At 32.8% G+C, this 24883-nt stretch overlaps 2 protein-coding genes across 2 annotated transcripts in view; one reads left to right on the top strand and one right to left on the bottom strand.

Annotated features, from left to right (window-relative positions):
* LOC134689775 (acylamino-acid-releasing enzyme-like) overlaps positions 1-2329 on the bottom strand; it is a 35607-nt gene extending 33278 nt beyond the window's left edge. The window contains exons 1-2 of the mRNA XM_063549748.1: positions 2285-2329; positions 142-368 (exon numbers count right to left, since the gene is read on the bottom strand). Coding sequence (XP_063405818.1) covers positions 142-368; positions 2285-2296 — 239 coding nt within the window. The 5' untranslated portion in view covers positions 2297-2329. The remainder of the gene's footprint in view (positions 1-141; positions 369-2284) is intronic.
* A 5166-nt stretch (positions 2330-7495) lies between these two features.
* Positions 7496-20939, top strand: LOC134689766 (large ribosomal subunit protein mL42-like). The gene is made up of 6 exons (XM_063549739.1): positions 7496-7576; positions 15756-15810; positions 16742-16826; positions 18449-18481; positions 19566-19687; positions 20819-20939. Exons 1-6 carry the CDS (start codon positions 7504-7506, stop codon positions 20871-20873), a joined length of 423 nt encoding a protein of 140 aa, XP_063405809.1. The 5' UTR covers positions 7496-7503; the 3' UTR covers positions 20874-20939.
* Positions 20940-24883: the final 3944 nt, after the last annotated feature.

Raw genomic sequence — 24883 nt, 5'->3', positions numbered from 1 at the left:
GTCTAACACATATTTTGATCATCGAAAACCTTAATTAATATTTCCTTAAAAACAATAGAATGTGATTAGAACGTTCAGTTGATTTTACAGAGTTATCTCCCTGTAGTGTTATGTACCACCTTAAGTTGAAGTAAAACTCACTCATTGTTTTCTGTGACAATATTTGTAGACTGAACATCAAACTGATTTTGCTGACCATTCCTAACTATATAATTTTTGCTAAATTTTATATTTTCTATCCTTTCTAAATCAATCTGTTTCCATTGAGTTTTCAAAGTGATATTATCTCCCTTAGATTGATTTGAGATATATCCCTTTAATGGTTCAGCTAAACAGCCATATTTTCTGTATAAACTAATAACTTCTTCCTGTAAAAGAAAAGATAACGAAAAAAGTCATTTATTACATCTGTATTGATGTATTACTGGGTTTTAATTAATCTGCAATTGAAAAATAGTCAAACAGATATGAAATAGCAGAGGATTTGCATCTTTAGATTTGTCATTTTAGTTTGTATTTGTATTTGTTGAATATAAATAATGGTTTGGTTTGCAAATTATACACCTTCTTCAACACTGGTGTTTCCACATTGACATTGTTTAAATCTAAATTTATTAATTCTTTATCATTTTGTTCATGTCAAAAGTTTTCCCTTAATATTTTCATATTGTGCTTTATAATAATAATACACCTTATTGCTATTTGTCAGCCATTACAATGATTACTGGACATCACAAAGGTTTCTGTAAAATTTTGATGTCACAATAGAACATATCTTTCTTCACAATGGAAAAGAGATTGTTGTATGACATCAAAAGTTCAAGTGGCGCAAATTCTTAGGTCAACTGTCGCAGATTTCCAAATAGTGATAATGTTTATATTTTCAGTTGCCAGCATTTCAGTCTTGCCATATTTCAAATACTTTAAACTTTCACTTAACTACTTATTAAATACTAGACCTGAGATTACTCTGACCCACGGCCCCAGCTTGTCTGACAAAACAGCCGTTGGACGTCAGGGTAATCTCTGACTAATTAAATACTAGCTGTAGAACTGTGGCTCTAAGGTCCTTAAGGCTATAAGTGCTACTTTAAATAATTCCTTCATGTCATGCTCTATACTAATTTTAACATGGGTAGGCATTATATTTGTCGATATTTTACACTGAGCGTAAGCATTTGCTTAAATGTAAATATTTAAAAGGATAACGATGGAAATAACGTTTATATAACAAGAATGTGCGCATGTGACAAACATATTTTTTGTGCTCATTAGAACACAGCTTTGTTGACAAAGTGTAATAAGGACGTCATATTAGAATATCGTATGCAAATAAGAAGAAAAAATAGCACTTTAGTACCCTAGATCTATGGTTCTACAGCTAATTAAACATGACGTATAAAATTGGAATATGTGTTATATATGCCAATTAGATGCCTACCCACAAAAAATGGCAATGATGAATGTTACAGCTATATAAATCACTTTTCACAATGACACTTATATGATGTATAACGTAAGGGTACCCAAATTGCACCTAGTACCCAAATTGCACCTATTTAGAAAAAATAGCAATGGTATTCTTACAAGATTTCCTAGAGACTAAACAATTTGTATTTTTATGTATTAATATTATGCACGTCTTTCAACATAGGTAAACATATTTAGATTTACACAAAACGTTCACAGTATTTATCAACAGATGCACTGTTTACTGAAAAAGCAAAATGTACGAAAACGTCACCGTGCGACGTCATCAAAACGTCATCTTTTTAAAATTAGCAAATACAATATGACATGAGTATCCATTTCAAAAAATATGAAAAGTAAGCATGGACAAATATCCAATTGTTCAAAATATTTGAAGAAATTAAACAAAAGCTCGGTTATTAGACTTTTGACGATGTGAATTTAAACAGGGATGCAATTTGGGTACTCCTTATTACAGAATCATGGAAAGTTTGGAGGGTGATTCAAACCCATTTTTTTATGACTCAATATGGATTAAACAATAAATTGGTGTACCTATACAATAAAGAAGGATAGGGCTACAAAATAAACACAGTATGGATATTTTTTTCTTGATCATAAAAAAACGTAGGTGAAAAAACTGTCAAAATAGGTGCAATTTGGGTACCGTCACGTTAGAGTCAAAAGCTTGGGAAAACAAAATGTGAAAGAGAAAAGTATAATTCTGATTTTCCCTTATAAAAATTGATCACTAATTATAACTAGCTTCATTTTTTAGATGATTTGGATATTTTTCTTGCTAATTTAAACCTACAATCTTCCTCATTTTTGACCTGAGGGTTCTATATAACACATTATAAGATTGTGCACTTACAGAAACATTTTTTAGGTATCAAACTTACCACAAAATTAGTTCAAGCAATAACGCACTACAACGTACTAAAAATGTACGAAAACGTCACCGTGCGACGTCATCAAAACGTCATCTTTTTAAAATTAGCAAATACAATATGACATGAGTATCCATTTCAAAAAATATGAAAAGTAAGCATGGACAAATATCCAATTGTTCAAAATATTTGAAGAAATTAAACAAAAGCTCGGTTATTAGACTTTTAACGATGTGAATTTAAACAGGGATGCAATTTGGGTACTCCTTATCACAGGCGCTTGGGTCTATGATACATTTTTTTTTTTTTTTTTTATTAAAATTAAATTTTCAATTTTCTATATTTATAATACATATCTATCATTTCTGTGCATGTCTCACCTAGTTTCGAGTGATTTAAACGACCCAGAGAAAATACCAAATTTTACTATCCATAAATTTGAAAATAGCCAAAATAGTTAAAATCTTTTTATTATATGCTGGAGATGGACTTAAAATGTTACGAACAATACCAATTTGATAAATATCAATGATGTGTGCGATCTGACGACAAGGAAGGCACGTTTTCCAAGAGAAATCGTTGGGGAATCCAGGTAGGTCAATCTATTTATTTATAGATAGCAGAAAAATGGCGTCGAGTTAGTTGCCTTTTTGTTTCTTAGTATGGATAGTAAAATTTGGTATTTTCTCTGGGTCGTTTAAATCACTCGAAACTAGGTGAGACATGCACAGAAGTGATAGATATGTATTATAAATATAGAAAATTGAAAATTTTAATAAAAAAAAAAAAAAAAAAAAAAAAAATGTATCATAGACCCAAGCGCCTGTGCTCCTTATTACAGAATCATGGAAAGTTTGGAGGGTGATTCAAACCCATTTTTTTATGACTCAATATGGATTAAACAATAAATTGGTGTACCTTTACAATAAAGAAGGATAGGGCTACAAAATAAACACAGTATGGATATTTTTTTCTTGATCATAAAAAAACGTAGGTGAAAAAACTGTCAAAATAGGTGCAATTTGGGTACCGTCACGTTAGAGTCAAAAGCTTGGGAAAACAAAATGTGAAAGAGAAAAGTATAATTCTGATTTTCCCTTATAAAAATTGATCACTAATTATAACTAGCTTCATTTTTTAGATGATTTGGATATTTTTCTTGCTAATTTAAACCTACAATCTTCCTCATTTTTGACCTGAGGGTTCTATATAACACATTATAAGATTGTGCACTTACAGAAACATTTTTTAGGTATCAAACTTACCACAAAATTAGTTCAAGCAATAACGCACTACAACGTACTAAAATTTCAAGTTGACACATGGTTTTTGCTTTGTTGCTAAGAGCAGAGATACATCTATTGTTTGATATTATTAGTTTAATCTCTTTAAAAAAATGCATTTACAGTTATACATTTTCCATAAACGAATCATCAAAGAGACCAAACAGCAAAATGTCAAAGCAAAATAAAGTGATTTACAAAACTGAGAAAACCAGAAGATAGGCAAATGCAGGTGAACATTAAGAGCCATTTTGTGCATCTTTATTGACTTTAATCACCACTACATCTATATGCATAACCTCATTGATATTGCAGCAGAAAAGTGTAGCTTTGAATGAAATAAACTTCTAGGTATTTTTCACATCCAATTTTTATGGAAATATTCTACTTTATAAAGCACCAAAATGTCAGTATTCAACTCATAAGCTAACAAAACCTTTAAATATACTTATCAAGAAGGGATACATAATTTATTAATACGTGTTTAATTGTTTTGTTACTCTGCAATTTGCATGATTTGCTTTGCTAATGTTCCTTTAGAATGTGTACAAAAATGCATTATCTGTATTACAATATAGACACACCTCAAGATTCTAAAGTGGATAAATTTATAATTGTTTTAATTTTCAACAAGAAATTTTTTAAAAACATGGGTGTATAACGCGCACTCTTAAAGAAAATCCATTTTATATCAATCAATATCTGAAAATAACACATTTCCAATACTAATTTAACAACCACATGCACACATATAATTCACTAGCTACGAAGTATATTAAAAATCTAAAGTATGATTGTGTTTGTTCCATCGTTAATGAAAGTGAAATAGTGAAATAATAATTTGCTTTTATCAGCTAAAATGATTCAATTTTGTCAAATTAAACTTATAAACATTGATAATGAATTATTCACTTGCAAGTGAAAAATGCGACCAAATTTAATCAATATTCAGGTGAACTTCAATTTTACCCCGTAAAAAGAGATAGAATAACGCATGCATTTTCCTTTTATTGTTATTCAAAGAAAAAGAATGTCAACATTGAAAGTGAAACAAAGGTAAATAATTTGATTGACTAATTCGATCCACATAAAAAAATATTACGACGACAAACATAAATTTATAATTTATAAAACAAAATTTAACAGACCTATAAAAAAAACAATTGCACGAGTTGCTTACTCTATTTATATCTATGTTTATGTTTACATCGCTTATATGGTCATATAACGTCAATTCGATAATTAATTTGATTGCGTTTTGGCCAAAATTTTTACGAAACGAAGCTACATCTTATTGAGAAAATGTCCTGTAAATTGTATATTTTATACTTTTGATAGCTTGGAAAAAAGTTTTACATTGTTATAAATAAAATATTAGAATTTCAGTCAAATCGGCGAACATGAATTTGACAGCTAGTGCCCCTTCAAATTAGTTTCACGGGTGGTGGTGGGTTTGGGTTACGCTAAGGGGACCAATAAGAATGATATAGGGTAAGGTGTTGGTGTTTTGGAGTTTTTGAGTTATGGGATAGGGTTATGTTCAACTTTTGGCTAAGGATAAGCCTTAAGGTGAAATGATTAAAATTGAGAATGGAAATGGGGAATGTGTCAAAGAGACAACAACCCGACCAAAGAAAAAAATAACAGCAGAAGGTCACCAACAGGTCTCCAATGTAGCGAGAAATTCCCGCACCCGGAGGCGTCCTTCAGCTGGCCCCTAAACAAATATATACTAGTTCAGGTGATAATGAACGCCATACTAATTTCCAAATTGTACACAAGAAACCAAAATTAAAATAATACAAGACTAACAAAGGCTAGAGGCTCCTGACTTGGGACAGGCGCAAAAATGCGGCGGGGTTAAACATGTTTGTGAGATCTCAACCCTCCTTCTATACCTCTAACCATTGTAGAAAAGTAAACGCATAACAATACGCACATTAAAATTCAGTTCAAGAGAAGTCTGAGTCTGATGTCAGAGGATGTAACCAAAGAAAAAAAACAAAATGACAATTATACATAAATAACAACAGACTACTAGCAGTTAACTGACATGCCAGCTCCAGACTTCAATAAAACTAACTGAAAGATTATGATTTCATCATATGAACATCAGGCACAATCCTTCCCGTAAGGGGGTTTGACCGATTAGGGGTGTGAACGATTAGACCGTTCGGTTCAGGGCGGGTTAACATCGAATGTCAGCCCGGATATTAATATATTAATACCACGGCACAGCTGTTTAAAACGTCATGGGTCGCAGTGTACAGAAAACCCTATGCATTATAATAAACTATTATTATATAGATCGAAATTGATAGATAAATAAGTAGTTCAGCTGGTAAGAGAAACTGGAAAAATCTACATATTATTCAATTATATCCAATAGTTATCAAAGGTATCAGAATTATAATTTAATACGCCAGACGCGCGTTTAGTCTACATAAAGACCCATCAGTGATCAAAATAGTTATTAAGCCAAAAAAGTTGAAGAGCATTGAGGATCCAAAATTCCAAAAAAAACCGGTTGTGCCAAATACGGCTTAGGTAAAAAGCCTGTGATAAGAAAATCCATAATATGTAGTACTCGAGATTCTGCCAATTTAGACGCACCCCTTGATTGACTGCAAGGGTACAGCGGATTCATGTTCACTCCCTAAGGATTAATGGAGATGTGTCCTTTACAATTTTATCCCACCTCCAGAACAATCCCCACCCAAGTATATTATTATAGTGGAGAGAAGCACCGGGCCACCAGTCGGTGGAAACAGACAAACCAGAGAGATATCAGAAGATTGATATCCATGTCAAACGGTAGGGGACAACTTTGACCAACCGAGGCCCCCAAAGTACCCATTCTAGTTTAAACTCCAGTCTGGGTACCATAGATGTGTGTGAGAGGGTGAAAATTACCCCTCTGATGTACTGATCTTCAGCTGAGCACTGTAGCCATCGGTCTTAACCACTACACCACCAACTCAAATATTACAGTATTTAAAAAAAATCATAAGTTTGAAAACAGGAAATTAATACAATTACCACATAACTGATATTCATGTCAACACGTACCGAAGTCCTGACAACTGGGCTGGTGATACCCTCGATGACGAAACGTCCACCAGCACTGGCATCGACCCAGTGGTGTAAATAGTTATAAAAGATACCAGGATCATAGAATCAAGTCCTTTCATGTAAAATTATCAATTTAAGTAATACTAAGAAAAAAAGGAAATATGATTTAAAAGAGGGACGAAAGATACCAAAGGGACAGTCAAACTCATAAATCTAAAACAAACTGAAAACGCCATGGCTAAAAATGAAAAAGACAAACAGAAAAACAATAGTACACATGACACAACATAGAAAACTAAAGAATAAACAACACGAACCCCACCAAAAACTAGGGGTTATCTCAGGTGCTCCGGAAGGGTAAGCAGATCCTGCTCCACATGCGGCACCAGTCGTGTTGCTTATGTGTTTTGCTTAAAGATTTTTTTTGGCGAGTTGTTGTGCTTTGTTGTTTTAAGTTGATTAACGTACTTAGACTAAACTACAATATATACTGACATTAAACAATCTTAATAGAACCTCATTACTGGATTGTTTGAAAAAAAACTGTCTAAAATAATGACTTTCACCTGAGACTACTATAACGTGTTATAGTAGTCTCAGCTTTCACATATCATTTAGATTTTGTCTTTTTCTGTATCAATTATTGATTTTACAAGTTTCTTATTAATTAAATTAGAAAAATTTGGATTGCATATATAACTATTTTATCATTCAACTCAAAGACATATTAAACAAATGTCTCCATTATAACGGGTTTATATTATTTTATCTAGACCCACCAAAGAAAGATGTCAGCCTCTATGAAAAATTTGACATTCTCTGTTGCTCGATATCTTTTAAAGCAGAATGGCATTACAAAGCGTAAATAAGTGTTCTATTTTCATTTTTGTTATTATTGAATATAAGATCAAGGGTATTATATTATCCGATGATGTTGAGGATGAAATGAAATTTTGTTACAATCTTATAATTTTCTTCTGTCAGGTTTGGAACAAATTCACAAAATGTGAGTTTGTGTTCTAGTTGATAAGACCTATGGCTACAGTGGTTAAGGTCTCGAGATCGATTCTCACTCGGGGTGCCAAAAAATCGTACATCAGGTATTCGGTCGTTCCAGTCCCAAATCGATCCGGCCCAAAATTGAGCCGACTTACATTGTAAATTGGGTCTGTCCCAAGTCGACCAGGCTCACGTTAATCCAGCCCTACGTCAGTTTTGCCCCTTCATAAAATATGGAATAAACTATATTCGAATTGGGAGGATTTTGTGACGAATTTTAACATTAGAAATATTTGCATAGGATTTTTCAATAAAATGCTGAAAAAATATTTTAAGGGGTCTCACTAATAAGGGACAACAAGCGTCAAGAAGCGACAACAAGCTTCAACAAGCGACAACAAGCGACAAGAAGACTATTAAGCGACAAGAAATCATTTTTTTTTATTTAGATATAAAGTAATTTGTATGTAATGGGTTTTTTTAATTTACGAGTAGATATGTCTAATTAAAATGTTTTATCATATAAATAGACGAAGAAATGAAACATTTGTGAGGAAGAAAGAGATTGTGAAGTTTATATTAGTATAATGGTAGATGAAGAAATTAAACATTTGTGAAGAAGAAAGAGATTGAGCTTCTTTTTTTTATTTTTAAATATGAAGAATACTTTATACTAAACATAAAAGTTGAATGGCTTCAGTCAGCTTTGTAGAGCAAAGAAAATGCACACTCTATAAAATTGAAACAAAAACAAAAAAAGGTCAACTTTCCTTTAAAGGATTTATTGAAACAAAAACATGAAATATTTTTTCCTTTCTAACAATATAATTTATTGTGCTTGATAGGAACAACATTAGATGTGGCTTCACCCAAAGATGTGGCTTCACCCAAAGTTAATAACAGTACACACAATGTGGAACATCAAATGAGATTAACGACGCATGTGTCCCCTGTTTTATTGCTACAATAACATCCAATTAACACCTTAAACTTTGTACACACGTCAGAATATACAATTACACCACCAGAATATACAATCATTGTAAAAAGTGAACACCTGTTGAAAACTCAAGATTGTCATTAGTTTCCTTTCATCTTCAAACAATATGCATAAACAAATAAAAAGATGAAAACATTCACATATCAATTTTCTTTTCCTCTTGTTTGATTTCAGTTCTTTGTATTCTGTCAATATTTTCAGGACAATCCTGCACAAATAATTAATTTTGCGAGCTCAATATATATTGCACGAAAATAGTTTTAAAAAACAAATTATAAGATAAATAATTAGTTCTAAAACACAAGGAAAAGTTATCCCATAAAACAATAATTAAACGTCATACTGGCTGTTATACATAATAGATGATAAAATAAATATGTAAATAATGTTTCATTTTTTTCTATCAATTTTAACTTTCTTGTCGCTAAAATTATTTTCTTTTGCATATTCTTTTAACATTTATTGCAATAATTAATTTTAATTTAAAAAAAAAAATGTTTTCTTGTCGCTTGTTGTCGCTTAAATAATTCTTCTTGTCGCTTGTTGACGCTTGTTGTCGCTAAAATTCTTGTTGTTGCTAATTAGTGAGACCGGTTTTAAGTATTAATGCATTGAGAAAAACAAATATTTCACCAAACAAATCTATGAAAAGTATTGATAAAGTCTTAAGTGTTCAGAAGTGTCAACTTGACACTATAATCTCCGTATTTTCGATCACTCTGGTAATATTATGTCGCGATTGTATATAACTCATTAGTACATTTGTATTTATGATGTGGCACTGCAGAGAAAGAGAAAAAATAATTAAATAATTAGGGCCCCGACTAAAAGTCGGGTCGCCCTATAGTGATCAGTCTGTCCGTCCGTCCGTCCGTCCGTCCGTCTGTCCGTCTGTCCGTCCGTCCGTCTGTCCGTCCGTCCGTAACACTTTCGTGTCCGCTCCATATCTAGAGAACCATTATGATTTCATACTTAATACTTAATATGATTATCAACCAACACCAGAGGGTGTGTCATGTTGTATGTACAACTTTCTAGGTCAAAGGTCAAGGTCAAAAACTTTGGTTTTAGTTGACAACCCTGTGTCCTGTGGTGAAGATCGTGTCCGCTCCATATCTAGATAACCATTATGATTTCAAAGTTTATACTTGATATCCATTTTAACAACCACCAGAGGGCGTGTCATGATGTATGTACAACTTCCTAGGTCAAAGGTCAAGGTCAAAAACTTTGGTTTAGAGTTGACAACCCCGTGTCCTGTGGGATTGTGTCCGCTCCATATCTAGATAACCGTTATGATTTCAAAGTTTATACTTGACATCCATTTTAACCACCACCAGAGGGCGTGTCATGATGTATGTACAACTTCCTAGGTCAAAGGTCAACTTAAAAAAAACTTTGGTTTCAGTTGACTGTATGTGGTGAAGATTGTGTCTGCTCTATATCTTGAGAACCATTATGATTTCAAATATTATACTTGACATCCATTTTAACCAATACCAGAGGGTGTGTCATGATGTATGTACAATTTCCTAGGTCAAAGGTCAAGGTCAAAAACTTTGGTTTAGAGTTGACAACCCCGTGTCCTGTGGGATTGTGTCCGCTCCATATCTAGATAACCATTATGATTTCAAAGTTTATACTTGACATCCATTTTAACCACCACAAGAGGGCGTGTCATGATGTATGTTCAACTTCTTAGGTCAAAGGTCAATGTCAAAAAAACTTTGGTTTCAGTTGACAATCCTGTGTCCTGTGGTGAAGATTGTGTCCGCTCTATATCTTGAGAACCATTTTGATTTCAAATATTATACTTGACATCCATTTTAACCAACACCAGAGGGTGTGTCATCATGTATGTACAACTTCCTAGGTCAAAGGTCAAGGTCAAAAACTTTGGTTTTAGTTGACAACCCTGTGTCCTGTGGTGAAGATCGTGTCCGCTCCATATGTAGATAACCATTATGATTTCAAAGTTTATACTTGACATCCATTTTAACAACCACCAGAGGGCGTGTCATGATGTATGTACAACTTCCTAGGTCAAAGGTCAAGGTCAAAAAAACTTTGGTTTCAGTTGACAATCCTGTGTCCTGTGGTGAAGATTGTGTCCGCTCTATATCTTGAGAACCATTATGATTTCAAATATTATACTTGACATCCATTTTAACCAATACCAGAGGGTGTGTCATGATGTATGTACAATTTCCTAGGTCAAAGGTCAAGGTCAAAAACTTTGGTTTAGAGTTGACAACCCCGTGTCCTGTGGGATTGTGTCCGCTCCATATCTAGATAACCATTATGATTTCAAAGTTTATACTTGACATCCATTTTTATTAACCACCACAAGAGGGCGTGTCATGATGTATGTTCAACTTCTTAGGTCAAAGGTCAATGTCAAAAAAACTTTGGTTTCAGTTGACAATCCTGTGTCCTGTGGTGAAGATTGTGTCCGCTCTATATCTTGAGAACCATTATGATTTCAAATATTATACTTGACATCCATTTTAACCAACACCAGAGGGTGTGTCATCATGTATGTACAACTTCCTAGGTCAAAGGTCAAGGTCAAAAACTTTGGTTTTAGTTGACAACCCTGTGTCCTGTGGTGAAGATCGTGTCCGCTCCATATCTAGATAACCATTATGATTTCAAAGTTTATACTTGACATCCATTTTAACAACCACCAGAGGGCGTGTCATGATGTATGTACAACTTCCTAGGTCAAAGGTCAAGGTCAAAAACTTTGGTTTAGAGTTGACAACCCCGTGTCCTGTGGGATTGTGTCCGCTCCATATCTAGATAACCGTTATGATTTCAAAGTTTATACTTGACATCCATTTTAACCACCACCAGAGGGCGTGTCATGATGTATGTACAACTTCCTAGGTCAAAGGTCAACTTAAAAAAAACTTTGGTTTCAGTTGACTGTCCTGTGGTGAAGATTGTGTCCGCTCTATATCTTGAGAACCTTTATGATTTCAAATATTATACTTGACATCCATTTTAACCAATACCAGAGGGTGTGTCATGATGTATGTACAATTTCCTAGGTCAAAGGTCAAGGTCAAAAACTTTGGTTTAGAGTTGACAACCCCGTGTCCTGTGGGATTGTGTCTGCTCCATATCTAGATAACCATTATGATTTCAAAGTTTATACTTGACATCCATTTTAACCACCACAAGAGGGCGTGTCATGATGTATGTACAACTTCTTAGGTCAAAGGTCAATGTCAAAAAAACTTTGGTTTCAGTTGACAATCCTGTGTCCTGTGGTGAAGATTGTGTCCGCTCTATATCTTGAGAACCATTATGATTTCAAATATTATACTTGACATCCATTTTAACCAACACCAGAGGGTGTGTCATCATGTATGTACAACTTCCTAGGTCAAAGGTCAAGGTCAAAAACTTTGGTTTAGAGTTGACAACCCCGTGTCCTGTGGTGAAGATCGTGTCTGCTCCATATCTAGATAACCGTTATGATTTCAAAGTTTATACTTGACATCCATTTTAACCACCACCAGAGGGCGTGTCATGATGTATGTACAATTTCTTAGGTCAAAGGTCAATGTCAAAAAAACTTTGGTTTCAGTTGACAATCCTGTGTCCTGTGGTGAAGATTGTGTCTGCTCTATATCTTGAGAACCATTATGATTTCAAATATTATACTTGACATCCATTTTAACCAACACCAGAGGGGGTGTCATGATGTATGTACCACTTCCTAGGTCAAAGGTCTGTCTGTCTGTTGGTCTGTCCATCGCTAACAAATTTGATCCACACTATATTATTTTGAGAGGACAGCTGTTATTATGTCATACTTTATACCTGACAAACATTTTCAACTTAACATATATATAAACCAACACCAGAGAATGTGTCATAATGTATGCATCCTAGGTCTAAAGTCAGTCTGTCTGTCTGTCCATCCGTTCGTTGTTCTTAACAAATTGTGTCCGCTCTACCTCTCGAGAACCGTTAATATTTCATACTTTATACTTGGTGGGTCATAATATATTGAAGGCATAATTCTAAAAATATGTGACAAATATCAATTGGGCAGCACCTTTAAACATATTGTTCAAACATCAATCCATATATCCAGAAGTCACCTTAGAGAAGTCAACAATTAGTTCACATCATGCAGTCATATCACTATTATACTATGAAAGTAAGATGAGAATAATTATCAGTTTTAACTTAAAATCTTAGATTGAAATCACACATGAGTATTTACACTCATTTACACACTTATTTACCCCACGTTATTGACAGCGGGGCCCACAGAGATGGCTTCCATCTCAATGATATCTAGTTAATTTAAAAAAAAAATGAATAAATAATTAACCCTAATTATAAAACTTTCTCTTAACTTTCTATTTTGTGAACCTTCCAGTATCTTTAATAAAGACCCCTAACAAATGTTGAAATCTTCTATGTGATATTTGTAATTTTCATTTTCTGTTGTCATGGTTGTTGCTAATAACACTTCTGATTCAAGTGTTAGTTTTGATGTTATGAAGTAAAGTGCAGAGCGTGGTTTCTCTCTCCCCTCTTTATAATTTACACAATACAGTAGATAATGGTCAACTGTTTCTATTTGTCCACAGCTGCATTTGTCGGTGAGTGCAGGGCATATCATTGATATGCACAAGTTTAAATTACATAAGGAATGACTGCAATATTTTTTCTGTCTATAAAGGAAATAACAGAAAAAATTTGGTGCACACTGAATAACGCATGTAGCGGGTTATTTAACAGTGTACACCACATTTTTAGCTCACCTGGCCCAAAGGGCCAAGTGAGCTTTTCTCATCACTTGGCGTCCGGCGTCCGGCGTTAGCTTTTACAAAAATCTTCTCCTCTGAAACTACTGGGCCAAATCAAACCAAACTTGGCCACAATCATCATTGGGGTATCTAGTTTAAAAAATGTGTGGCGTGACCCGGTCATCCAACCAAGATGGCCGCCACAGCTAAAAATAGAACATAGGGGTAAAATGCAGTTTTTGGCTTATAACTCAAAAACCAAAGCATTTAGAGGAAATCTGACATGGGGTAAAAATGTTTATCAGGTCAAGATCTATCTGCCCTGAAATTTTCAGATGAATCGGTTAACCTGTTGTTGGGTTGCTGCCCCTGAATTGGTAATTTTGAGGAAATTTTGCTGTTTTTGGTTATTATCTTGAATATTATTATAGATAGAGATAAACTGTAAACAGTAATAATGTTTAGCAAAGTTAGATTTACAAATTAGTCAAAATGACCGAAATGGTCAGTTGACCCCTTTAGGAGTTATTGCCCTTTATAGTCAATTTTTAACCATTTTTCATAAATCTAAGTAATCTTTTACAAAAATCTTCTCCTCTGAAACTACTGAGCCAAATTAATCGAAACTTGGCCACAATCATCTTTGGGGTATCTAGTTTAAAAAGTGTGTGGCGTGACCCGGTCAACCAACCAAGATGGCCGCCACGGCTAAAAATAGAACATAGGGGTAAAATGCAGTTTTTGGCTTATAACTCAAAAACCAAAGCATTTTGAGGAATTTGACATGGGATAAAAATGTTTATCAGGTCAAAATCTATCTGCCCTGAAATTTTCAGATGAATTGGACAATCGGTTGTTGGCTTGCTGCCCTCCAATTGGTAATTTTTAAAGAAATTTTGCCGTTTTTGGTTATTATCTTGAATACTATTATAGATAGAGATAAACTGTAAACAGCAATAATGTTCAGCAAAGTAAGATCTACAAATAAGTCAACATGACCTAAATGGTCAATTGACCCCTTAAGGAGTTATTGCCCTTTATAGTCAATTTTTAACAATTTTCATTAATTCGGTAAATTTATGTAAATTTTTACCAAATATTTTTCTCTGTTACTAATGGGCAAGGTTCATTATAGATATAATTGTAAGAAGCAAGAACATTCAGTAAAGTAAGAACTTCAAACACATCACCATCACCAAAATACAATTTTGTCATGAATCCATTTGTGTCCTTTGTTTAATATGCACATAGACCAAGGTGAGCGACACAGGCTCTTTAGAGCCTCTAGTTTGTGTTATTTCGAGTAGACAGAAAAAATATTAGTCATTTCTTATAATTTAATTCTAAATTCCATTTTAAACCGTAGAAAACCATGAAAAAATGTTGATGACGTCACAGTCACATGACTAAATTATGTCTATGGCCTCATAACAAAATTATGTCAGCCAATCAGAAGACGCTTTACATCCAAAATTAAATTATAAGCTAATGTTGTATTTTTTTTTAGTTGATGTATTTTTGCCAAAATAATAGTCTTTCCCTGAAATGCTTATTCCTCTGATCTAGACTTCCCAGATTTTTTCAATACTCTGGTGGTGATTTTGAGGCTGCTAACCCTGGGAATTCAAATTGAGATACATGTCTTATCTGTTCTAACATGTTCTAACATTTGTCTAAAGACATCAATGATATATCATTGATCATGCATGGTCATTGTTAAAGTATACTAACAATATGAAATTGGATTTTCCCCCCTTTGTCTATAACTGAAGCTGAATCAACTACAACAATGGAAAAAAGGAAGATATTCCCAATTCATAACTTAAACTTCTTGAAGCCTTTTGATAATACCATACATGTATGTTCAAAGAATTGGTATATTTATTAACATCATGTCAGATCATATGCTGTCTACCAATATATAAAAGTTATCACATTTTGAAAAGATGCAAAAGCTATATGCATTCCAGGCTTTTGATTCACCAAACATGTTATCACTAAGCATGCTAAGAGGAATCATAATTATACCAAATTACTCATGAAATGGGATCTTTTTTATTTGTAAGATTTTTTTTGTGAAACACGGGCCTGGCACTTGTTCATAAAGTACTGTCCTGTGATTATGATATCCTTATGAATTAGAACAGCCAGTTTTCGATTATGTCATTAGAAATATATGAGAAAATATTTTCTGTAGCTGGGAATGCAAAAAAATACTTAATTTTAGTTTAAAATAATGAAACTAACCATGTTTACTATTTGTTTACAGATGGAAGAATACACAGTAGTATACAGTGTTTGAGGAATAAATCTGGGGATGATAGGTAAGAACTTATTATACAATAATATGTCATCTTAATTTTTGGGGATTTTGTCTTTTCTTTTATCTGTCCCGTTTGATTTAGGACTGTTTATTGCCACCTACTATATTCTTAACCCTTTCTTCAATGGATTTTTTTGCCTTCTAGATTTGCATAGGATTTTTCAATAAAATGCTGAAAATATGCTTTTAAGTATTAATGCATTGAGAAAAACAAATATTTCACCAAATAAATCTAGGTCAAGATATTCTTATGAATATATCCTTTTCATATTGGATACAAATTTCATTAAGTCTGATGCAAACACTTAGTAGTCAAAGGGTTTTAATTGAAGTACTACACAGACCATAGACATGTCCAGAGATGAGGGGTGTGGGGGTTGCACAGGGCCCCCCCATTTGTAGGAAAAATTTGGTTGATCATATAGGGAATCACTGAAGCATAACTGGAAAGCCCCCCCCCCCTCCCTGGGTGTGATTTCAGGTGCTTTAGAAGGGTATAAATATCCTGCTTCACTAGTGACACCTTACCTGTTACTCCTGTTCAAATCCAGTCTGCAACTGACTGTATTTGTTTTACAATCGTTTTATTTAACAGTTGTTATGGTATTTTAGTTACAATAAATATTGATTCACTCTAACATGTCTAAGGGTCTTTGTATAGGAAAAAATACATTTATTCTAAAACCAGTTGTTGGCATGTTACAGGTTATTTTAAGAAAGAAGATGTCCTTCTCATAGATTTTATGATGGTATGATACTAAACAATTTTACTTTGACACATTTCCCATTTCCATTTTCAATTTAATTACTGTTGGTGTATAAGATGAAGATTGATAAAACTGTTAATCATCAGGAAGATAAATCATTATAAATATATATGTATATACTTTTTTTTATCAGAATTATGAATTGTAATTTGAATATTTTAACAGATCACACTATGTAGCCTTATCTAAAGATGAATCTACAGTTATTTGTTGGCATCCAGAACCAGAATTTCCATATGAATTCTCAAAGGTAAATTTTTAGACCCTGCATATAATAGTAAAGGGAGGGTATGATGTTTTACTGGTGTGCATCCAGTAACAGTATATAGTTCTTGTTTACAGTAGTTTAACATGAGGTAGCTATAGTTGTCTTGTGATCTTGAAACTTAGTACACATCTTCATGATAATGTTAAATTTATGAAATAAATGCCAACTTGGTTATATTTACAGTTTACTGAACAGTGCTATATATGTAATTGACAGATTGTGGCATGGTGTCATAAGAGTTGCTTTAAAGAGTATATATACCAGAATACCAGCAATATGAATATGACTTGTCAAATGGTCAGTCATAATATATATGCCTATATAACCACATGGTTAATTTTTTATGACTTCAGGTGTCTGATTACCTAGTATTCTAAAGTTTATATAGTTTTATTCCCTTTGTTAATGGTTAATTTTTGTCGAGCCTTCGACTTTAGTCGAAAAAGCGAGACTAAGTGATCCTACATTCCGTCGGCGTCGGCGTCGTTGGCGGCGTCAACAAATATTCACTCTGTGGTTAAAGTTTTTGAAATTTTAATAACTTTCTTAAACTATACTGGATTTCTACCAAACTTTGACAGAAGCTTGTTTATGATCATAAGATAGTATCCAGAAGTAAATTTTGTAAAAATAAAATTCCATTTTTTCCATATTTTACTATAAATGGACTTAGTTTTTTCTGCGGGGAAACAAAACATTCACTCTGGTTAAAGTTTTTAGAATTTTATAACTTTCTCCAACTATCCTGGGTTTGTACCAAACTTTGACAGGAGCTTGTTTATGATCATAAGATAATATCCAGAAGTAAATTTTGTAAAAATAAAATTCCATTTTTTCCATATTTTACTATAAATGGACTTAGTTTTTTCTGCGGGGAAACATTACATTCACTCTGTGGTTAAAGTTTTTAGAATTTTAATAACTTTCTTAAACTATCCTGGGTTTGTACCAAACTTGGACAGAAGCTTGTTTATGATCATAAGATAGTATCCAGAAGTAAATTTTGTAAATAAATAAATCCATTTTTTCCATATTTTACTTTTAAATGGACTTAGTTTTTCTGCGTGGAACCATTACATTCACTCTGTTGTTAAAGTTTTTAAAATTTTAATAACTTTCTTAAACTATCCTGGGTTTGTACCAAACTTGGACAGAAGCTTATTTATGATCATAAGATTGTATCCAGAAGTAAAGTTTGTAAAAAGATTACTCCGTTTTTTCTGTAATTTACTTTTAAATGGACTTAGATTTTCTTACAATCATAAAATAGTAACAAGAGGAATATTTTTATTGATTTTTTTCCTCATTATTGTTGAGCCTGCGATTTACAGCAAAAATAGGCGAGACACTGGGTTCCGCGGAACCCTTACAAATTTTTTGTCAAGGTAACAAGTTCAGACATACAGGGTACTTGGAAAATGTAGTAGCCACCCAGTCTGTCACCCATGGAACATACACAAAATTTTGTAAGACCTGCATACATTTTGAATGTGTTTAATATTATTCATTCATAGTCACAGAGGACAATTCAAGTTATTTTCCTTAGTTCCTGTATATTTCTTATGAACAGCTTTAATTGACAAAGATTTTTTTAAACTTTACAGCCAATTCCAAGAAAATCTGAAGAACTTGCAGAGGTAGGTTTGATCTTTTATAGTAATCTTTCTGTAGTTTTAAAGCAAGGTATTAATTTACATCTACATTTTTTGTATTGCAAATTACTGTTATTGTGAGATCTTCCTAAAATTATATTACATGTACTTTAAGTGTTTAGAGCTTGAGATTTTATTTTCATAAAAATACTTACATGGCAAAATTATATTTAGAGTGATACAATCATTATTGAATACTGAATAATGAATTGTATACAGCAATGACACATCAAACAAACAATACACAAACCAAAGAAGACCAAGAAGTTAAAACTCTTCAACAATGAACCTCAAAACTAACCATAACTTTTCAGTTAGAATAATATTTGTCATTATTTTAAATTGAGTTATCTCCCTTTGTGTCTAATCGTGTAATTTCTTACTTGGGGGATGGGGGTGGGGGGGTCTCTTTTTTTTTTTTTTACCATTACTAGTTGAACAACAGTGTAAAGTTTGAAGTAACTAATTGAACTATCAGTACTGGTATTGTGAGGCATGTTAAAAAAATCATTAAATCTGACAATTTAACTTGGATTATTCTGAAATGTTTAATCTGGAAATTTTAAAAATCGAAAGGGTCTCAACAATAAAAAGATTGAAGAAGAATTTTCAAAGCATACTTTAATGACACATTAAAAAAAAATCAGATTGGAAAGGGAGCTTACATTCACCTATCCGTACAACATTGTAGTTTAGTGTCTGACATGTGTGTGTCAAAAATACTTAAATCAGATGAATTTTTTTTTAAATTCTGGAACAATGGGTAAAAAAACACAATATAATGACAGGGGGCAATGTTCCATGCAAGTTAAATGAAATTTGATCAAAGCATTCCTATGTATTTGAAAGGCAGACAAAGGTAAACCATAGTTCATGCCATAGAGGAGTATATTATATGTTATTCAGGATCTTAACAGATTATAATTCTATATCTTCTGAGATATATGGGTTCACATACTATGTCAAGGTAACCAATCAAATTGCAGGATAAGCTGGGATATCTTATTCAGTATAATAAATCAAGTAAAATAGTTTACATATCTTTGATATTTGCATAATTATATTACAGGGTGATTCTGCACTTAAAGTTCAATATCATTTAGAAGACAAGCTACGTTTTAGAAAAGATGGACCTACAGATAAAGAACTAGCTAATATGTTCTTCACAACAAAACATCCATGGTTTCCTAGGTAAGTTTAGAAATAGAAAACTTCCTTGTCTTTTTTATGCTGTACATATTTACAATTGAATACTTAGTGAAGCTCTGGAGTTGATTTCACTAAAATTCTAATCTTAGTTGTTGCACGTTTTTTTTGGAAAGGGACTTCTGATTGTGTCTAGGTTAAGTTATAATTTTGTTCATTTTTCACAAGATTTTGGTGAAATCAGCTGTTCAACATAGAAATCAGCCTATCTGTCCTGATAACGTCTTTAATTTTTGTTTGATTCATGAATAATTTATTATAATATAGATCATCATGTACATTTTTTGCTGTTTAGTTTATCTAGAATAATGCCATTTTCGTTTATGATTTTTATGCCCCACCTACGATAGTAGAGGGGCATTATGTTTTCTGGTCTGTGGGTCTGTTTGTCCTGCTTCAGGTTAAAGTTTTTGGTCTAGGTAGTTTTTGATGAAGTTGCAGTCCAATCAACTTGACACTATGTACATATGTTCCCAATGATATGATCTTTCTAATTTAAATGCCAAATTATAGTTTTTACCCCAATTTCACGGTCCACTGAACATAGAAAATGATAGTGCGAGTGGGGCATCCGTGTACTTGGGACACATTCTTGTTTTATATAAAACTCCTCTTACATGGTTTATCATATCAGCATGACATTAAGTACATTGTTAGATACTTGACGTCTTTGTGCAAATGGGTAGGATGTTTTCATCTATTGAGTTATGCCCCTTTTTATATAAAAATTATTACCTGTCCAGCACCAACCTTGTTAACACAACTCCCTGACATGTTTTAATGTGTATGTAATAAAACTCAATATATTGTTAGACCCTAATTTACAAATTGAAAGAATGGTCCATTGTATTGAGTTTTAAAAGAAATACCTCTGAGCTTATTAAAAGTTATAGGCTCTGTCTAGCATTTGCCTTGTCATGGCAACTCCACCATGATTTATCATACCTATATAGAAATTTGTATATTGTTAGATCCTAAATTTGCAGATATGAATGTTGGAAGGATCTTCTTAACTATGATTTTCTGATGAGCAAATTTTTAATGGCATGAAAATAGCAGCAAGGGAGATTTCATTACATTGTAGAAATCTTAACTTTATTCATTTTGTATTTTCAGACCACAGAAGAAGTACAGGAAATCCAAATCTCCTAAAGACAGAGACCACATATAATATTTAGTCAAACTTTCTGCTGTTAATCATACTGTACATGTGAATAAATAAAATTGATATGCCGGATTCATCTATTTATATACATACTGCATGAATCTAGTGTTTATGACCCCAAGGCCAAATGCTTGGGAGTATATCTTGCCCTTGTCTGTTGGTTCTGCATAAGGTACATAGTTAGTCAGTCTTCAGGCTAGAAGTATTATATAATGGAACAGGCAAAATAGCTACTGCTTTTATTTTATTGAAATTATTTCTGGTGACTATGTAAGAAAGTCTGTTTATATTGTTAGGATAATGTTGATACAAGTTCCTAGCATAAAGAAAATTTTGGAAAGCGTTAACACATTTTTCATTAAACCATTCATTATTCTGCCTTTCTGAATAGTTGTGTGCCCTGATTAAAACAATACGACCAAATATTCCAAATGCATAATCATGTCATATGCCCTTGATCTTTCGAACTGTAGAGTTAATATCGTTGATAAATGAAATGTCATTTACTCATGAGAATAAACTGTCCTTGTGTGAACATAATGATTGTATATACTAATTGCTTCTGTCTTTATTTCACCTTATTAAGGTGGTATTGGAGTCTAAAATAAAAATGATAGAATTTGTTCATACTATGCCAAAATGTAGTATCTATCGATATATGTTGAAAAATATAATAAAAATGATAGGTCACCGTGCATTTTCTCAAGCTACAGGATGGGACAAAATGACACATTTGTTTATAGATGATACAGGAAAAAACACCATTTTGTGATTAGAAACTAAACTAAATGATAAAATGGTTAAATACGAAATGAAAAGACAGCTTTCAGATAATGCTTTAAGAATATTAAAAGAAAACATAGGGTCAAGGTACGTTTTTTCTGGCTAAAATACAAAATAGGAATCCATGTAGAATCCTTCATTGAAACATTGAAACATTTTATTTCACTAAAGGCCTCACATGTGGCATGATAGTACAACAATATAACAAACATATTTACAAATGCATGAATAAATGGGAAGGTGAATATCATTTGTAAATTAAGAAACTGCACTGTTTTAGAGTTACCTCCCCTTAAAATGCCAATTTTTTAAAAAAAATTTTAAACAACCAAAAATAATCAGCATTTGCAAAATTATTAATATTAATAAGTTATATTCTTATAATTTAATTTTGAATGTTATCAGCCCATAGACATAATGTAGTCATGTGACCCTGACGTCCAATAATGTTTTTTCATTGTTTTTACTGTTTAAAATGAAATTTAGAATTAGATTATAAGAAATGACTGTAATATTGTTTCTGTTTATTCGAAATAACTTTAAAAATGTGGTGCACACTGTTAAATAACCCACTATGTGCGTTATTCAGTGTGCACCAAATTTTTATGTTGTGTCTTCATAGACAGAAAAAATATTAGTCATTCCATAAATAAATTGGTTCTTTTAAATGAAAATTCACAATAAATATCTGCATTCCTGCTAACATGATAGAAAATCTGGACCTTTGGTTCTCTGTTTTTTACAATCTAAGATGGAGGAAGACACCCATACCACCTTAAAGTGTGTCCCATTGGAGGCTTGAACAGTGGATGATTATAAAACTAGAGGCTCTCAAGAGCCTGTGTAGCTCACCTTAGTCTATGTACATATTAAACAATGGACACAGATAAATTCATGACAAAATTGTGTTTTGGTGATCATGATGTGTTTGTAGATCTAACTTTTCTGGATACAATTGTTTCTATCTATAATGAACTTGGCCAAGTAATTACAGTGAAAATTATTTTTAAAAAAATTACAAAAATTTATGAAAATTGTTAAAAGATGACTATAAAGGTCAATAACTTCTTAAGGGGTAAACTGAAAATTTTGGTCATGTTGACTTATTTGTAGATCTTACTTGCCTGAACATTATTGCAGTTTACAGGTTGTCTCTATCTATAATAATATTCAAGATAATAACCCAAAACAGCAAAATTTCCTTAAAATTACTAATTCAGGGGCAGCAACCCAACAACAGGTTGTCCGATTGGTTTGAAAATTTCAGGGCAGATAGATCTTGACCTAATAGACAGTTATACCCCACGTCAGATTTGCTCTAAATGCTTTGGTTTCAGAGTTAAAAGCCAAAATCTACATTTTACCCCTATGTTCTATTTTTAGCTATGGTGGCCATCTTGGTTGGCAGGGTCACACCACACATTTTTAGCTCACCTGGCCTGAAAGGTCAAGTGAGCTTTTCTCATCACTTGGCGTCCGTCGTCCGTAAACTTTTACAAAAATCTTCTCTGAAACTACAGGGCCAAATTTAACCAAACTTGGCCACAATCATCCTTGGGGTATCTAGTTTAAAAATGTGTCCGGTGACCTAGCCATCAAACCAAGATGGCCGCCATGGCTAAAAATAGAACATAGAGGTAAAATGTATATTTTGGCTTATATCTTTGAAACCAAAACATTTAGAGCAAATCTGACATAGACAAAATTGTTGATCAGGTCAAGAGCTGTCTGCCCTGAAATTTTCAGACAATTCAGACAACCTGTTGTTCGGTTGCTGCCCCTGAATTGGTTATTTTAAGGAAATTTTGCAGTTTTTGGTTATTATCTTGAATACTATTATAATTAGAGATAAACTGTAAACAGCAATAATGTTCAGCAAAGTATGACCTACAAATAAGTCAACATGACCAAAATTGTCAGTCAACCCCTCAATTTTTAACAACTTTTCGTTATATTTTGTAACTTGTACAAAAATATTCTTCTCTGAAACTACAAGGCCAAATTTGACCAAACTTGGCCACAATTATCATTATGGTATATAGTTTAAAAAAAGTGTCTGATGACCCCGCCTTCTAAACAAAATGGCCGGGGTGATGAGAAAAGACCTTTCAGGTCAGGTGAGCTAAAAAGTCAGATTAAAAAAATAATGGGCCTGCCGCCCATGAACTGAAAATTCATCAAATAGTAGAACCTTGAAAACCCTTATTAGATTATAATCAAACTTTCCAGTTATGGCAAAAGTCAATTGATTGATACTATTCAACTTCTTGATGCATGTCACGGATTGCTGTTTCGTCAAAATGTGACATGTTTAAGAAGCCATATTTTAAAATCATTTTGATAACAAAGATCTTTAATAATTAATATATGCACTCGCTTGTGATCAGCAGATCAACACACATTTTTTTAATGATTTTGACCTTTCATATGTGAAATGACTTGCATATCAATTTCAGTGTAAACTGGATTATTACCAGTATGGTGTAGACAACTTTTAAACAGCTGAAAAACTAGTAATATGCAGGGACATTTTTGCAGGTCTTAAAATAAACCTGATATATATGGTATTCTATTGATCTTTGATATTTTTATTGCTTTACCTTGTCATTGTGTAAAAAAAAATTGACATTTCACATGATAAAGCATCCAAAATTTACCAAAATAGTTACACATGTTCATAAATAATCTTGATATTGCTTACCATGTACATTTTTGTGTTATTTACCTCCTGTTAATTTAGCAAATATTGTCCTACATAATGGGACTATCAGTAGTAGATTTAGACATTTTCATAAGTGGGAGCCTGCTCCAGTCATACTTCAATGATTCCCTGTATAATCAACCAAATTTTTCCCACATAAGGTTGGGACCTATATCCACCTCTCAACTATTTCTATTCAACTTTTCCTTTTGGCTTTTTGCTGTGTGTGTACTGATGCTGTTTCATGGATACCCATATACCTTCTTTTTTCTATTTATATGACACGGCCAATAAATGTGCCTTAGACAAGTAGTTATCAAAGGTACCAGGATTATAATTTTATACTCTTCTTGACCAAGCAAGAATACTACATTTAACCAGGCAAACTTTATATTGACCAATTAACCATGAAAAAGAGGTCATGGTCAGATGAAACCTGCCAGACAGACACACCTGTGCACCTTACTGTTACAATCTCCATATAGAATACACAATAATACATATAGTTCACAGAGCTGTCTCGCCCTTTTGT

Source organism: Mytilus trossulus, chromosome 1 (assembly GCF_036588685.1).
Source record: "Mytilus trossulus isolate FHL-02 chromosome 1, PNRI_Mtr1.1.1.hap1, whole genome shotgun sequence".
Lineage (NCBI taxonomy): Eukaryota > Metazoa > Mollusca > Bivalvia > Mytilida > Mytilidae > Mytilus > Mytilus trossulus.
This window is presented reverse-complemented; position numbering and strand designations above follow the sequence as displayed.